The sequence below is a fragment of the Lutra lutra genome, chromosome 3 (genome assembly GCF_902655055.1).
Source record: "Lutra lutra chromosome 3, mLutLut1.2, whole genome shotgun sequence".
NCBI classification, from domain to species: domain Eukaryota; kingdom Metazoa; phylum Chordata; class Mammalia; order Carnivora; family Mustelidae; genus Lutra; species Lutra lutra.
Genome location: NC_062280.1, coordinates 200,137,633 through 200,153,642, shown reverse-complemented (window position 1 = coordinate 200,153,642; position 16,010 = coordinate 200,137,633). Strand labels below are relative to the sequence as shown.

At 54.8% G+C, this 16,010-nt stretch overlaps 1 protein-coding gene across 7 annotated transcripts in view; it reads left to right on the top strand.

Moving 5' to 3' along the window:
• TUBGCP3 (tubulin gamma complex associated protein 3) overlaps window positions 1-15,751 on the top strand; it is a 66,958-nt gene extending 51,207 nt beyond the window's left edge. For all 7 annotated transcript variants that reach the window (XM_047720445.1, XM_047720444.1, XM_047720443.1 and 4 more), the window contains 6 exons: window positions 342-477; window positions 5,473-5,561; window positions 5,681-5,812; window positions 9,184-9,324; window positions 12,125-12,241; window positions 14,653-15,751. In XM_047720445.1, coding sequence (XP_047576401.1) covers window positions 342-477; window positions 5,473-5,561; window positions 5,681-5,812; window positions 9,184-9,324; window positions 12,125-12,241; window positions 14,653-14,811 — 774 coding nt within the window. In that variant the 3' untranslated portion in view covers window positions 14,812-15,751. The remainder of the gene's footprint in view (window positions 1-341; window positions 478-5,472; window positions 5,562-5,680; window positions 5,813-9,183; window positions 9,325-12,124; window positions 12,242-14,652) is intronic.
• The last annotated feature ends 259 nt before the right edge of the window (window positions 15,752-16,010 follow it).

Genomic DNA, 16,010 nt, shown 5'->3' with positions numbered 1-16,010 from the left:
CCTCGGGGGTTTGGGCCCGGGAAGCTGCCGCGGAGCTGGAGCCGGAGCCGGAGCCGGAGTTAAGAGTCCGCGGGTTCGACTAAGGGTTAGGCTGGGTTTAAAGGTCCCAACACACCCGTCACCAGCCACGTTTCTCAGTTTGTGGCATTGATGTGAGAGTGACGCGCTGCTCAGCAGGTCCCCGATCGCTGCGGTTTAGTGCCATGGGACTTACTGGACGTGTTAGTTGCTCACGTGCTACTTAGCACTTATGAGACTTGATTGTGTGTTCCTTGAGTGCTGTCCTGGGAAGCTCTTCTGTTGCAGGGGACTACTCACCTGTGTCCTGCTCTTCTTTTCAGGTGTTTACTCGCGAGTGTATGAGCCACTACCTGCGGGTGTTTAACTTCCTGTGGAGGGCTAAGCGGATGGAGTACATCCTGACCGACATTCGGAAGGGCCACATGTGCAACGCCAAGCTCCTGAGAAACATGCCCGGTAAGCCCACCCTGGGCAGTCGCCGCACCCGCAGGGACTGGCAGTGCCGTCCCCCGGCTGAGAAGTGACGCCTGTGTGCTTGCGGGCGTGCTGTGTGTGGGAAGGCTGTAACACTGCGGACCTGGGTTTCTCTGTAGATCGGGAAGAAAACTGCGTCACGCTGGGTTGTTCCAGATCGCGAGGTCTCTCTCAGAGCTCCGTGCGTTTGCACTCTAGTGTTCACATAGGGATTTTATTAATTGATTTTTAAGGAGTGAAGCTGTTTAATAAATGAGTGGTTCATTTGAAATTCACTTAGTGTGTTGATTAGTCTGTTTGGAAATTGCTTGAATGTTTGTTTTGGTTTGTAAACCAGGACATGGAAGCATTTGGTAACATTATTTTATAATTATAAGCGGTTATGAACTTTCTCATGTCAGATAGCCAGGCTTATTTTAAGGTTTAGTAAGTACTGAGTACGTTCCATTATCCGTTCAGAACCTTGGAGAAGGTGTTTCAGCAGTGTGTCTTTCAAGAGGAGCAGCAGTGATAGATTCTTAATCCTTTGGGGAAAGTGATTATTGAGAAAGGAGCCATTGTTTGACGACAGGCAGGCGTGATCCCTCCACATGTACTAGGTCAAGGCTGATCCTTGAGCAGCTCCCAGAGTTCCAGTATAATGACACCCCAGAAGCTGGGGGCCGGTGTGTTGACACGACGGGCAGTTTGTGTTCGCTGTCCCACGCCTTCTGTATTCACAGCTGGTCTTTTCCTGGGGATCAGGATGCCCTTATGCTCCTGGCCTTGCTTCCTCTGGACTCACTTCTTAGAAAATTGGTAATAAGGACCCTCTGACATGGCTGTAAAGAGGGCGAGAGGGAACGTTTTCTTTTAACTACCATAAAGCTTGTGGAGAGGAGATACTACCTTTGAGTGTCTCTAGTGCATGTGGGCTTCCTGGCGGAGGGGCTGCTTTGTTTGGGAAGGTTAGAAGGGGCGTCTGGCACTCAGCCTCGCAATCTCCTGGCTCTGTGCCTGTCCCACTTTCCCATGGTATGCTCGGGGTGACTTGCTGTGTCTGCTGGGTGGCCATCGTGGCTGGCCTTGCGGTCTCCTTGGGGGGCGTTGGTGCTGCGGTGCGAGGGGTGCCCGTGTCCCCCTTCCTGCCTGATGCGGACGGGCTCCGTGCTGCCGTGCCTTCGCAGGAGGCGTCTGGGCAGCCCCGGCTCTGTAGCAGGTCCCGCTGTTAGCTGGCAGTGACCCGGGTCTGCGGGACCTCACTCTTGCACTCGGCAAGCTCTGCTTTCGACACGAGGGTCACAGACGTCTGATCAGTTTTCTGCGTGTGGGAGAAGTGGGCTTTACCCCGCATGGCGTTAATCACGCCAGTGGAACGTCGTGCCGCTAGGGAGAGCTCTGTGTTAGCTGCTGTCACTGACCCTTTCCTTGTCGCTGAGACCTCCCCTGGAATCTCGCAGAGTGTCGCTCCTGCCTGTGTGTTTGTACCATCCTGTCCTGTCTTCTTCGGCTGCGGGGGTTTTCTTTTTCCCCATGAATGTAGCTAACGGGATAAGCTTTTTTTGTAAGGATCCGTCTGTTTGCATCTGGATGGTTCCTTAGATGGTTAGGGATGGAACAGCTGGCGGACAGGCACGGATTCTCATCTTATTTTACGTTTGCGAAGCTGGTGCTGGGATTTCAGCTCTGGGTGTGTGTCGTCAGATGACTTCGGGGACAGATGACTTCGGGGGCGAGGTGCCGGTTCAGGGCGCAGCCCCCTGGCCCAGCCCTCTGCCTGGAGGTGGCTGTGTTGCTCTTGATCAGCGGAAGCTGAAAGCTGGGTGCTGCCTTCAAGCAGATTGTCCCTTTGTTTTAATGTCTTTAATGCATTTTAAATGTTGAGTGTAAATGCTTTCTTTTGTCATTTGTGTTTTATTTTTCAGGAAACTGGTTTTTTGCTCCTGTTTCCGTTGGGGTGTGGTGTTCTTTCTTTCAGTTATAAGGAGTATTTCAAAGTCGTTAGTGTCCAGGCCGCTTAATGAGCTGAAATCAGTCAGCTACTTCGTTAGGTCTTGCTAATACAGAAGATTGAGAAACGTGTAACCTGTAACCGTAAATCTGAGGCAAAAACACAGAGCGATCGTATACAGTGCTTCTGTAAACCACTGCTGGAGTTGTTCGCTCCTGTACGGGGCGGATAGCTGGCGCGCCCACGCGCAGTGTCATGGGCACCCAGATATCGTTGCAGTAGTACTTGTCGAAATAACTTTTTTGGAATAAGTAGTTACACTGGAAAATGCTGTGTTTGGTGCGGGAGTTTCTGATCGCCGTCTGCCGCGATGCTGATGCCCGTTTCTGTGTGTCTGTCTCTCAGCTAGGCAGAAAAAGTTGTTAGAAAAATCGTTTAAAGATTCGGGGTCCCGTGGTACGGAGTCTTGTTGTTTTGGTTGTTGGATTCAGTTAATCTAAAAAGTATCACAGTTAGTGGCGACTGAGTTTGTGTTTCACGGAACAGCTCACAAAATGAAATAGATAAGCAGTTCACTGAGCCTGTGTTCTTGCTCATCCTTGGTGTACGGGGCGGCGGGCGGGGGAGTGAATGGAGGCCCCTCCCCGGAGAAGTGCTATTGAAATGATCTCCTTTTCGGTCCTGTCAGGAATGAAAGTGAGCGTGGTGGCGGTGGGAGGGGTCGTCAGGCCCTGTAGGGGACGCACGGCCACGGATGCTGCTGTGTCCCGCCTGTGTCGTTGGTGGCTGGTTTTCTTCCTTGGTTCATACGATAATAATGTTCATCGTACGGTGGACAGTGTTCTGGACTGCAGAAATGATAACTTAAAAAACGAGTAGACATTTTTCTCTTTAAAGTATCCCTGTGTGTATCAAGTTTGCGTACACGAGGAGGCTCCTCGGTGATTAGACCTTTATGAGGAGTTCCCTGTGCCGGACCGTGAGCCATGTGGTTCGTGGTCAGCACAGACGCGGAGCGGCTCTGACTAGGCAGGCCCGCCGTCCGCCAGCACCACGCTGTGGCCAGGAGCCCATTTCCTTGTCTTCTGCCTCGGCTCCCTCATCTGGGGGCAGGGTCGTAGCCGCAGCGCTCACTTCCTGGGGTCTTGGATCCTGGGTCTGTGTAGGGCTCTGACCAGTGTGGCCTGGGGTGGGGGTGGGAGGCGCCTTGCAGGCATCCCTGCTGGCTGCCTGGCCGCACAGAGGACGGCAGATGGCGTTTGCAGGGCCTTCGTGGTGACGAGCGGTTCAGCCTACGGGGTCCGAGGAATCCTTCTGGCCAACTTGGAGCCCTTCGCCTTGAGAAGTAAATCAGGCGGGTGACTCGGTCGCGTGGCTTGTAAGTATCGTAGGCTCAGTTACGCGTACAGCTTGAAGGAGGCGATTGGCAGTTGTGAAGAAACTGCTTTAGGGTACTTTTTTTTTTTAAATAAGCTTTTTATGACTTTTAACAAACCCGGCGCTGTTGAAGGTGCATCTCCAGGCGCGCGGGTGCTTCCCGTTGAGGTGCTCGGCAGTGCCGTCAGGTCCCCCCCGAGCCCGCGGTGTTTCCGTCGGCCGTGACGTTCTCGCAGCGGCCGTCAAGGGCAGCGCGGACTTGCAGACGGACCTCACGCCCGCTCTGACGGTTCTGCTTTTGTGTGTGCAGCCGTCTGCCCTGAAGCCAGCCCAGTGGTGGGGCGTCGGGTTCCTGTCGGACCCGGGGTCCTCACGGGTGTGGCTTGTACGGGGCCACCGCGCGCCTGCTGGTAAGTACATGCGGTTTCTGCAGGTGCCATTGCCCAGCCTTCAGGGGAGAGGTGGCGCTGTCCCTGCCGCCCTGGCTCTGGGGTGAGGCCCCAGGTGGCGTTGTACGTGGCCCTCGTTTGCTTTTAGAAGCTTCCTGATGCCGTGACGCAAGCGACTCCCACGTAAAACAGCATTTTGTGACGCTCTTTTATGCCGAAAGCAGTTTGGGTGAGCGGGCTTGGGTGTCAGGGAGCCCCGTCCGCCGCTCGGGCAGTGTCCGCAGGAAGAGCGCGGATGACCGTCCTTCACGGGAGCATTGGCGCCGCCCAGGAACACCGGGGTTCCCGACGGTGGGGACGTCGGGGGTTTGGAGCGTGCGCTCGTCCTCTGAGGTGGCCTGCAGCTGCGAGGGCCCAACGCCGACCCGGCCAGCGGAGTCCCCACGGGGCACTGAGGCCGTTTCTAAAGTCTGTGTCCCGCAGCTCTCTCTGTCCCATGTTTGTTTCACTTCCTTGTCATACTTGGGGCCGAGGGCGGCGCTCGGAGAAATGCGTGCGGCAGTCATTTGCCCGCGGAGCTAGTTAAAGGCGTTTGGGCTGGAAACAAAATACACCCAGTCTGACCCACACTGAAATGTGCCTGTGACCGTTCCTTTGGTGGCCCCATCTGCCTGAGCCCTCCTCTGCATGGTGTCGTCCCCTCATACTCGGGAGAGTCTTTGATCAAAAAATGAAAAGTATGAACAGAGAATGGCGATCTGTGGTGACCTCTAAGGCTTTCGATGGTTCTGTAATCTTTCAAAGAATAGGAACAGAGTCGGCTCAGGCCCGTCTCCCTCCTGGGTCATGTCTCTCTCAGGGGACATGGTCCCTTTCGGGCCCTCAAGGAAAGGTCACTTTTGTCTCCAGATCTCTGGGAGTCACAAGGTCTTACACAGCGGCAGGCATGTTGTGAAAAAGCCACGGAGCTGAGCAGTTAGTCAGGCTCGCGCAGTGAAATGTGTCTAATTTTTGGATGCAGTTACTGTATTTTACGCCGTCCCTTGTCAGGTCCTTCCGTTATGTGAAGTAGCGCACGTGACGAGACAGCTAAGCCCTTGCGTAGCTCAGAGGGCCCGAGACCGGCCACGGAAGGACCGCTCCCTGTGCGGAGGCGCTGACCGTGAAGGCTGGAGGCGGTGGTTTCGAGAGGGCGCGCGCAGCCGTGCGGGGCTGGAGGGGAGCGTGTGGCGGCTGACGTGCGCCCGCGGCGTCTGACACGGCTCTTCGGCTCGCTTGCAGAGTTCTCCGGGGTACTGCATCACTGCCACATTCTGGCGTCCGAGATGGTCCATTTCATCCACCAGATGCAGTACTACATCACGTTCGAGGTACCCGGCGCGCCCCTCCCTCCCGCTGAAACACGTCGTGTCTTTGTGTGGCGTACGTTGTCGGGGTTGTGGGACGGGGAAGACACACCTTACCCGAGTGTCGCGGTTGTGTCTCCTAGGTGCTGGAGTGTTCCTGGGATGAGCTCTGGAACAAAGTGCAGCAGGCCCAAGACTTGGACCACATCATTGCGGCGCACGAGGGCTTCCTGGACACCATCATCTCCCGCTGTCTGCTGGACGCCGACTCCAGAGTAAGCCCCGGGGGCTGCCAGGCAGGAAGTGGGAGCAGTGAGAGTCTTCTCCTCTGGGGCTCCTGTCCCCCGGGACATCTTAGGAATCGCCCAAAGGCCACGTTAGTAGTAACTAGGGCTGTTTTAGTAATCGCTTAACATTCTGGGTGGGCTGTTTCCGAGCGGAATTAGAGCCAAAACATGCTCTGAAATGGGTATAGGCGGGCGAGGCATGTAACCGCGCCTGTCCGTTCGCTCAGTGTGACAGCGGTGTCATCTGTGGAGCTCAGAAGACAGAGACGACCCCCGGCTGGTTTCGTGTCATGCACGGAGTAAGCCAGGCGGGCGGTGCGAGGACACAGCACACGGCGCCCATCTGTGAGTTCAGGAGGCGGATGGCGTGAGCATGCGCAGAGCGCTCCGGGCTGTCCCTTTGCTGTCTTATCCAGGGACCAGGGTCTTCTCTGTGTTTGCCTTGGTTAAGGGTGTGTCTGGCTGCACGGGTCAGAAGATCGGCTGTTTGTCTAGAAAACTGTCGGGGTCCTCGGTCCCAGCTCGGGCGCTAGCGTTGCTTCCCCGTAGGCCCCTGTTCGGGACGTTGCTGCTCCGTGCGGCCGAGCCTCGTGAGTTCTGACTCCATTCCCACGTCTGGGGAAGCAGTGAGCACATTGTTTTCCTTTGAAAGGAAGATGCTGTGATGGAAGAGCCAAAATTTTGTGTGCATTTTAGACATGAAATGTGTGACTTCACAGAGATTTCCAGCTCGCGGACGGCTGCCTCTGCTTCTCCCCGCGCCCTCCTCGAGGGAAACACGCTGCCTCCGCAGCCGCGGCTGGGACGCGCTGTCTGCGTGTGCCCGATTTTACTGCTGAACCTGTCGCTCGTCTGTGCAAAACAGTTGCTCAAAGATGCTTCTATGTAGAAAGCTCTCAGGAATGTACGGAAACAGCGGCACACAAGTAATTTGAAACACTTTGGATGTAACTAGTAATTCAAGAAACCCGCACCCACGGCCTTTGACCCTGGCCGCAGTGAGCCTCGTCTGTGTCAGCTGAGCCCGTAGCCGCAGTCTTGGTGAGCCGTCCGGCTGGTGGCGCATGCGCTGGAGGCGCTCAGGGGTACAGAGGGACGGCACAGCGCTGTCACGTGGGAAGAGGTGTGACAGGCTGCGAGAGGTAAACGGTGTGATTCACAGAAGCCTGTCATCGAGTGAGGGATGCGGCAGCGGTCGCCACCTCTGTTCCTAGAGGCTTCGGAGCCATGGGTCGCGTTTTACAGAGATTAGCGTCGTTAGAGTCTGGGCTTTTCGGGGGACCGGCCCACGTGTGAGGATCACGGCCGCACTGACGTGGGTCTGCGTGTGGCCCGTGAGGAGTGTCAGCGGCTGGCCGCACTGGCTTTCCGCCATGTGCGCGTGTGACAGTTCTGGACGGAACAGCCATACCTCTTGCTTCTAGAAGATTTCCACTGCTGGGACAGAATCCAAGGAGAAAGCGTTTTCGCCTGTGGCACCGTTTTCTTGTGGTCGTGGATGCTTATGTGCGGGGTGCCCCGAGTCACCGTGAGCGTGGAGGGAGTCACGGCGCTGAGGGCTGGATCATCCCTGCTGAAGCAGCCCCTAGACCGCCGTTCTGGACAGAAGCAAAGTACGTTTGGGGTCTCCCTTCCTGGGAGCACAAGGCTGCTTGACAGGCATGCGGCGGCCGTGGCGGGCAGGTGCGGTGCACACAGGTGTGAGTCCCGCCTGTGCCTTGCTGCGGAGGCCGCATCCCGCTGTCCACCGCTGCCACCCCGAACGCGCGTTCCAGTCGTCCCGCCCGAGCCACTGCGGACAGAGCCCAGAGCAGTCGGCTTGTGGATGAGCTGCCTGCTCCAGAAATGCTAATTCTTACTTGATTATGATAAACAATTGAAAGAAATGAGGCTTCATTAAAAACCAAAAAATTAGAGCACCTCCGTCTTTTGTTTTGCCTTTTGCTTGTCAGGTCACGCCCCTCCAAAAGAAGCAGCAGCCTTGCGGCGAGCCCGGTGTTCTCCTGGGTCCTGGGCCGCCCAACCCCAGCCTCAGCGGCCGCAAGTTACTGACGTTTGTGGCCGTGTGTTGCCGACCCTTCGAAGGGACATGCTAGGGCTGGGCGGAGCGCGTCGCCCAGACAGGGCTGCAGGGGGGTGTTGCACGTGTCCTCACTGGCCGTAGTGCCTTCCTCCCGCAGCAAGCTGGGCTGCCTGTCCTCGCCGCCCCGGCTTCCGCGCTGCCTCCTGTCCGTGACCCCGAAGCCCCTCCCGTTTCCCCGGCTCTCCTACGCGTCTCGGTAAAGTCCTGTCCTCTTTCTCCCATAACCTCTTGCGAGTCTTTTTTAGGTTCTTAGCACTGTAATTGTGGCATGTGGCTGGTTTGGAGGAATGTTACTCATTTCATGACTTTGATTTTTTTTATCCAATATTTTTCATCCCAGGGGTTTCTAGATCTGTTTCTAGACCCTGTTTTTACAAGGAAAGCCTGTTTTGTTTCTTTCCGGGGGTCTGTTTCCTGCCTTTCCTTACCTTGGGGTGTTAGCTGGGCCCCCCCGGCAGCACGGGAAGGCTCCTGGCCCATCCCTGACGATAAAGGGACATTTATCCTTTCACTGTTCGCTCTGACGTTTGCCGGGAGATCTCGTAGGACTTAGATCAAGGAGGGCCTTGTCGTCCGGGTGCGTCTGGATGTTTGTGTCAGTCGTGAGTGGCTGCTAAGTTTTAACACGTGACTTTTTCTCCTGTGATTTCAAAATTATCTTTTCTCCTCAAATCGTTAGTGGGTTTTTAAGTTGAAGCGCAGGGTGGAGCTGAGCCTGCTGTTCGGCTGTGGGGCGCCCTCGTCCGTCTCCGACGTCCCTGCGCGTCGTGTGATCCCAGCCCCGCCGGCGCACCACTGTCTTGGAGTTTGCCATTCCAGTGTGTGCGCGTCTGGTGCTGTGCCTGGATGTGTGCTGCCTCACCCCAGTGAGCTCTGCTACAGGTCCCTTTCTCTCGCCCTCTTCCGTGCTGCACGGGGGGAAGCAAGACTGAAATACGGGAGATGCCCGGGAGGGGCACTGCGCAGCGTGGGTGGCCGGCCCCAGCGACGCGTTTCAGCGTGACACCGTCCTTGCGTTCCTGCTGGACGCTGGATTTTAAACTCGGTGCTGAATTTGTCCTTTATCACATTACGTATCCCCTTTCTCACATCCTCCGTGGCTGGTCTTGGTGTGTGTGGCCACAAACAGTGAATCCAGTGGACGTCCTTTCTGACGCTGAGAGCTCCGCGGTCGGGGGGCCGCTGGGTGTTGAGTGCGCAGCACTGGGCCGGCAGAGCGCTGGGAGAGCGCGAGCGGACAGCTTGTTTATAGTCTCTCTCCGTCTCCTGTCCTCAGGCGCTTTTAAACCAGCTCAGAGCCGTGTTTGACCAGATCATTGAGCTTCAGAACACGCAGGACGCCATATACAGAGCCGCGCTGGGGGAGCTGCAGCGACGACTGCAGTTTGAAGAGAAGAGGAAACAGCGTGAAGTCGAGGTACGGCTTTTCCACCTGGGGCTTCTCAGTTGGAATAATGAGCTTATCACCAGCACAGGTAGTTTTCCTGCTGAAATGGTCCTGGAGACGGTGCGCACACCTGCGTTTGGAGTCCTGAGCGGGCTCTGACTGCTCCAGGCGTGGCGGTCCCCCTCGCTGTCACCCTGTGTGACCTGACGACAGCGTGCCCCGGCGTCCCGTGAGTGAGCCTGCAGCTGCTGCGTCCACGGGCACTGGTGGCTCTGCAGACCGGCCCCAGCTCTGCGCCGCCCGGTCACCTGGCCGGTAGACACACACGGACACATGGCAGCCAAAGCTCCACACTGCAGCTGTTGTTAGTGACCTTGGGGAATGCATGACCTTGGGCTGTTGAAGATGTCCCCACCGTGGTTCTCTGCTTCCTTTTCTCTTTTCTCTTAGGTTCATAATGATGTTTCCAGTTCAAGTTTGGGGTTAAAGGGACTTCATTTTCCTTCTCTTCTACACTCGAAATCCTGGTTTTGAATGTTAGCAGGCGGTCACTCGCTGTCTGACAGCCCCTCCCCCAGGGCACACGGACGTGCACACAGCTGTCTCCACGGCGGGCCCCCGCAGGCTGGCAGTGGGGCGCACAGTCGTGGTGCACCTCGGAATCCGGGTTCTGGCGCACTTGACGTGGTTATGACTCCCTGGACGGTACGCCCCTGCTCAGTGGGCAAATTAATTGGTTTCAGTTTGGCTTTTAACTTATAAAACAAAATTGAATTTAATCTTGTAAAATGGTTACCTGGTTTTGCAGTCAAACCTACGACACAGATCTTTGCCGCTTTCTGCTCTGCACCAGTCTGTGTCTTGCAGCCCAAAGACAATGTCACCGAGTTGGGATGTATCAAAGGATGGGACATTACAGATAAGCTTTGGCTCATTCCATAATTACAAAGTTCATGTATCGTTCTGATGAAAATGTTGTAAGTCTCCACGTTTACAAACTACCGGAGAAAATCACGCAGTCTCTCAGTGGATGGATAAGCTCATTGGACACTGAGGAGAGTCTGATAGTAGGTTTGTTTAAAAGGCCCGAGTCAAAACCTCATGCCAGTGGTGCCGTCCTGGGACTGAGACCCAGACCACTGTCACCCCGTTCAGCACAGCTGTGGCCGTGGCCGTGGAGGCCCACCCGTGCTAGCAGCTGAGACGAAGAAATGCAGGTGCGCACACGCAAGCGAGCAGTTTTGTTCTTTTTCTTTTTTGGGGTGGGGGGGCAAAGGTCATGGCTGTGGATATAGAAAATCTAAAATAATGTTTAGGTAAATTAATAGAATTAATAACTGACTTTATCAGGGTGGCTTAAAACAAGGTCATCATGTAGAAATCAATTCTATTTTTATCAGCCACAAACAAAATAAAATTTTTAAAAATGCTTTAAAAGAGCATTAAAGTGTACTGATATGGGTAAGGCCCCAGTTCAGGAAACTGTGAAACAGGACTTGGCGGCTGACGGTCCTCGGGCCGGGCCTGGCCTCCCATGTGTCTCCGGAGGTGGGGTGTGATGGGAGCAGCCGTGCCAGTGATTTCCACGCTGTCCGTGGTGGCTCGTGTGCTGTGTGGGAGCGCGGAGTAGCAGCACAGATCACATGGCACGTGGAGCCCAAAACGTGTGCTCCCTGGCCCCTCACGGCATATCGCAGGGGTGGCAGAGGGCCCCTCGGTAGGCAGAGGCATAGACTGCGTTCACAGGAACTCAGAGATTCAGTGAAGTCCCAATTCTAATCCCCAACAGTTTCGGGTTTTTGTGTGGGTGTAATTTTTGGGGGGAGGGGTAGAAAATGATAATTTTAAAGTTTATGTGGAAATACAAGGACGCAGCTCGAAGGGAGGAGAATTTTGGACAGGAATAAGTGAGATGGTTGAGTATACATATACCCTCAAGATTTCCAAAATTACAGCAGTGAGAACGGTGGTGTTGGCTCAAGCACGGACAGTCGGGAGCAGAATAACACGCAGGAAGAGCCCCGCACATTCTGGATCGTTTGTTCTCGACTGAGAACAGTGGGGAATGGAGCACTGGTGGATGGTGTTAGGCGGCTGTCTCGACCCTGCCTGGCACACACGCGACCACCGTGAGGTGGGCTGTGAATCTGCACGTGAAGGATGAAATGCTAAAGCAAGCTTCCAGAGGGTGCCAGAAGGAATAAAAGTTTTATCATTGGGTCAACGACGAGGTAACTCTGTTGATAAAAAGACAAGAATCCCGTGCTGACTCCTGTATGGGCTGGCCGAGAAGGCATTTAGACTCACCATTCGTTAAGAACCATCCTAAAAATCGACGTAGACGTCTCTCCAGTACAGGAAGATCAACCGTGCTCGGAGAAGTGGCACGAAGCTTTCCCACCAAAGTCCAGGGTGAAGGGGTTCCGGTACTGGGAACCATCTGGGTCTGCTCACCGGGCAGGTCTGTGTTAGAAACCGTCGGTGATGAGGGAGAGACACAAGGCATCGCTTTCACTAACTAAAGCCTGGTTAGCTTGTGACAAATGATGGAAAGTGTTACGTGTTCTGCAACGTGGTCCTGTAGTTGTTACTACAAGGACGGGGTTCTCTGTGCTCCTGTGTGTTGATACGGAGCATCTCTGGGGGATCTTACTAACTGGAAAGAGTGAGCGAGAGCACAGTTCGGTGTCAGCAGACTCTCGTGCAAGCGTCGAGCAGCTCGCAGGGCGTGGACAGCACCCATCTCCCCCGCTCTCCCTGCAGCGCAGTCCTACCGTGGCAGCTTCTCGTGCCCAGATTTTAATGTAATCTGGTCCTTCCGATTCTTCAGGGCCGGTGGGGAGTGACAGCGGTGGAGGAGGAGGAGGAGAGCAAGAGGATTCAAGAATTCCGAGAATCGATCCCAAAGATGTGCTCGCAGCTGCGGATTTTGACTCACTTCTACCAGGTGCGTGTTGGCGCCACGGCACGGGGCCCGCGTCACGCCGCCGTTTTTCTGCTGTTCACCCTCGCTCTCAGGATGAAGAAAGAGGAGTCCTTTCAGTGCACCCCCCACCCACAGCGGGGCCCTGTCTCGGCTGTGACCTTCCCAGGGATCCTGGGCTGTCCCGGGCTGGTTCTGGTGTTGTCAGCGGTGGGTGGCAGTCCTGCAGGGGCCGGGCAGAGCTGTGCGGCCTCAGGGTCCTGTGGGAGCCCGGGGTGAGGCCGGAGGGAGCGCAGGTGTGCGGGAGCTGCTGCGGGGTCGCCGAGCGCGGGAGGCGGCGGGGGCTTCACTTGGCCCGCGACCCCGGAGGCTGGGGGAGGAGCAGGTAGAGTGCGCGCTGCTGCGGGTTTCTGTGTTGTGGGTTTGGTCTGATTCTTTTCCGGCGTGATTTAGTGATGGACATACAGGTGAGAAGGTTTTACCTAGAATTTTACGTTTGGTTGTTGGTAACTAATCAGACAAGCATCGACGTTGAAACCGTTAGAAATGACGTTTCTGGGCACTATTGTCTCCATGTGGGTCGGGATTTAGAACGAAGCCGCATCCCTGTTCCACAGCGTGTGGTTTGCTTCCCGGGTGCTCACGCTTGCCACCATGGCTGTCTGCAGCGTAGCGGGGCGTGGGCGGGCGTGGTCCCCATCGCAGGCGCCCTTCCTCTGACATTAGCTACCACAGCACTGTTGTCGAAATGCTTCCTAAATGGCGGCAAAGACGGGATTTTGTTCAGTGCAGAAACACCGGCCGGGTGTTTCAGTAATGGAAGAGCTGCCGGACCCCGTGTCGCAGACACCATCTGGGCCCCCGTTTCTTACAGCGGGAGCGTAACCGTTCCGCACTCTTGGCGAAGGTGGAAGTGCGTCCGCAGGGGGTGATCTGCAGCGTACAGTGTGTGTCCCTGTGCTCACTTCTGAGGGAGGTGGGGATGGTTACACGTTTTCCTGAGACACTTAACACATTTGTTTTAAAGATTCGATTTATTTATTTGCGAGAGCGACAGAGAGCACACGAGTGCTGGGGAGGGGAGAGGGAGAGGGGGGAGCAGACCCCCGCCGAGCAGGGAGCCCGAAGCAACCCCAGGACCCTGAGATCAGGACCCGAGCCGAAGGCAGAGGCTTAACGACTGAACCCCCCAGGCGCCCTGAGACTTAATTCATTTTTGCAAAGTAATCTTAATCTGTATAATCCCAGTTTTACTCAAATTATGGTCTCATGTTTCTCAATCATAGCCATTGAGGTATCTTTTCCTTAACAGAAACGAAGTCCTTCTCTGTTCTCTTTGACTTCGAGGCTGAAACGGCCCGTGATTAGCAGCTGCGGCCACGCACGGCCCCGAGCAGTCCCACCCGGAGGCGCAGCCTGAGCCCAGACGCGCTCCCCACAGTTCCTCGTAGCGAGCGTCACGCATCATCACCTGACAGGAAGCCACTGCCTGTACGCTTAGCACTCAGATTCCTTAGGGCCTTTTCCCGAAGCCGTCGGATTCCCGAAAGGACAAAGGGGATGTCCATGGCACCCCACTCTGTGCTCGCTCAGGTGCGAGTTCTCTAGTGCAACATACCCGCGTCCCCGGAGCTCGGAGAGGGACTGAGGTGCCGTTAGGGTTTGGAAGGACTCATGGGTTGTCGTGTTTCAGTGCCAGCGTCTCTGCAGACGGGACGTTTTCCAGGTGTGCAGGCAGGGAGACAAGCTTCCCCCTACTTTGGACAGCCACACACCCCGTGGCCGTGACTCAGGAGCCCGGCAGGGATGGGGTTTGAGCCCAGAAGTGCCTCGGCCCTGCGGAGAAGCAGCCGGTGTCTGTCACGTGCAAGCTGCTCTCATGTCCCCGCGCCTCTACAAAGCCCCCTGAGGAGGAGGTGGCTTAGCCACACTCTGCCTGGTCTTCAGGACAGTGACTCGGCCCACATCTGCCAGGAGCAGGGACCCTGTGGTTACGGGTTAGAGGTGCATTGTTTCTCTTGTTCTCATTTTTGTTTCTGGCAGGGCACTGGGATGCAGTGCTCTTCAGCTCAAAGGGAAGATGAAAAGCGTAGCCGTGGTTTTACATTGAAAAGACAAAGAATGGGCCTTTTTTTTTTTAATGTCAGACGTTTTGCTGTTTTGCTTATTTTTATAGAACTTAGGGCAAAAAGGATGTTCTTTTACGTAACTTACTGATGGTGCATTCATGTCTGTGGACGCAGCTGCCGTTGGCTTGGTGAACCTGGGTTCCTGGGGCAGCCGTCTTCCATTTGGGACGCCTGCGGCGGTGCGTGTTTCTGCAAGTCTGTCGGTCTGGAAGGAGAAACCAGCCCAGATGAGGCTGCGGCGGCGAGGGGGGCGGCATGCGTCGTGGAGGCCCCTCCTGAAACAGCTGTTCTCTTTCTCCTTCTCAGGGCATCGTGCAGCAGTTTCTGGTGTTGCTGACGACCAGCTCCGATGAAAGCCTTCGGTTTCTGAGCTTCCGGTTGGACTTCAACGAGCACTACGAAGCCCGAGAGCCGAGACTGCGGGTGTCGCTGGGTTCTCGAGGACGGCGCGGCTCCCACACGTGAACCCTTCCCTGTCCTCACGGGGAGCTGCACGCGCTGGGCACTGCATTCCGAGACAGACACATTCAGATCCTCAAGGCCACTGGCATGTCCGCCTTTCCTGCCCACGTGTCCTTCAGCATCTTCGATGGCGTCTGTAGAGTCAAATCCTGTTTTCGTACAGCCGCGGTGAATATACTCGTAACCTCACCCGTTACGACGCTGGTTTGCACTATTCAGGTTTAGTTTTTGAAGTCGTCATAGTAAAGAGACCCCACACTTTGTTGAGGCTTCTGAAGCTCTCCGCGATATAATTTATATTTGTCACTTTCTGAGAACTCGCAGTTGCTTTTAGAGAAAATTAGAGCGAGTGGATGTTCATCAGTTAAGACGGTGATGTCATTGCTCTTCTTTTAACCTCCTCTTTAGAGGGAGTTTTGTTACATAATCTAATTAAATTGAAACAGAATGTCCCTGCTAAGAAAGTATATAGAGCATTTTATTTTGGTTTGTAGTGTGTAAAATACTAATCTCTGTAAGAACGCTTATCCTTCTTTCAAAGTCTATCTTCTTTCAAAGTTTACATTTTTATATTTAATTTACTCCTTCAGATAACTTCTAAACTAGTGTAGACCTAGTTTAGTTGGGGGGGGCATGAACTGAACACCCGCGAGCCTCCATTTCTCCATCTGTCGGCCGAAGTGATATGTAAATACGGATGACTAGAAAGTTAACGAACTATTTTATTTTCAAATTCTGATAAGCATTGGGAAGAAACTGACTTGAATAATGAAGATTTCCTTTCTCTTTGCCTATTTTTTCATTGTAAATATTTATAGACTACTGACCAGATGTGGGGGAAACTTTTTTTTGTAAAAATGTCCTATCAAGTCACATAAATCTGCCTTTATGATGTTGCATAAATGAAACTTAGAGAATTAAAAGCAGTTATCTTTCCAACGTATCCATTCTTCCTGGAATGAATGCTCTGGAGAGACCCAGGTCGCCTGTCAGGTTTGTGGGCCAGGAGGCGCGTCCGGGCATGAACTGGGCGTGGGTGAGACCTGGGAAATGCCCCGTGTGTGGCCTTGGGATGGAGTGGAGGGTGGGGAGCACCTGCCATCAGCTGTTGGCGGTTCCCGTCCGGGTCCCTTTCCGACCGGAGGGGCAGTTAGGAGTCTGGCTCTGCAGAGATGAATCTGTGGTAAAGGCTAGAACTTCGT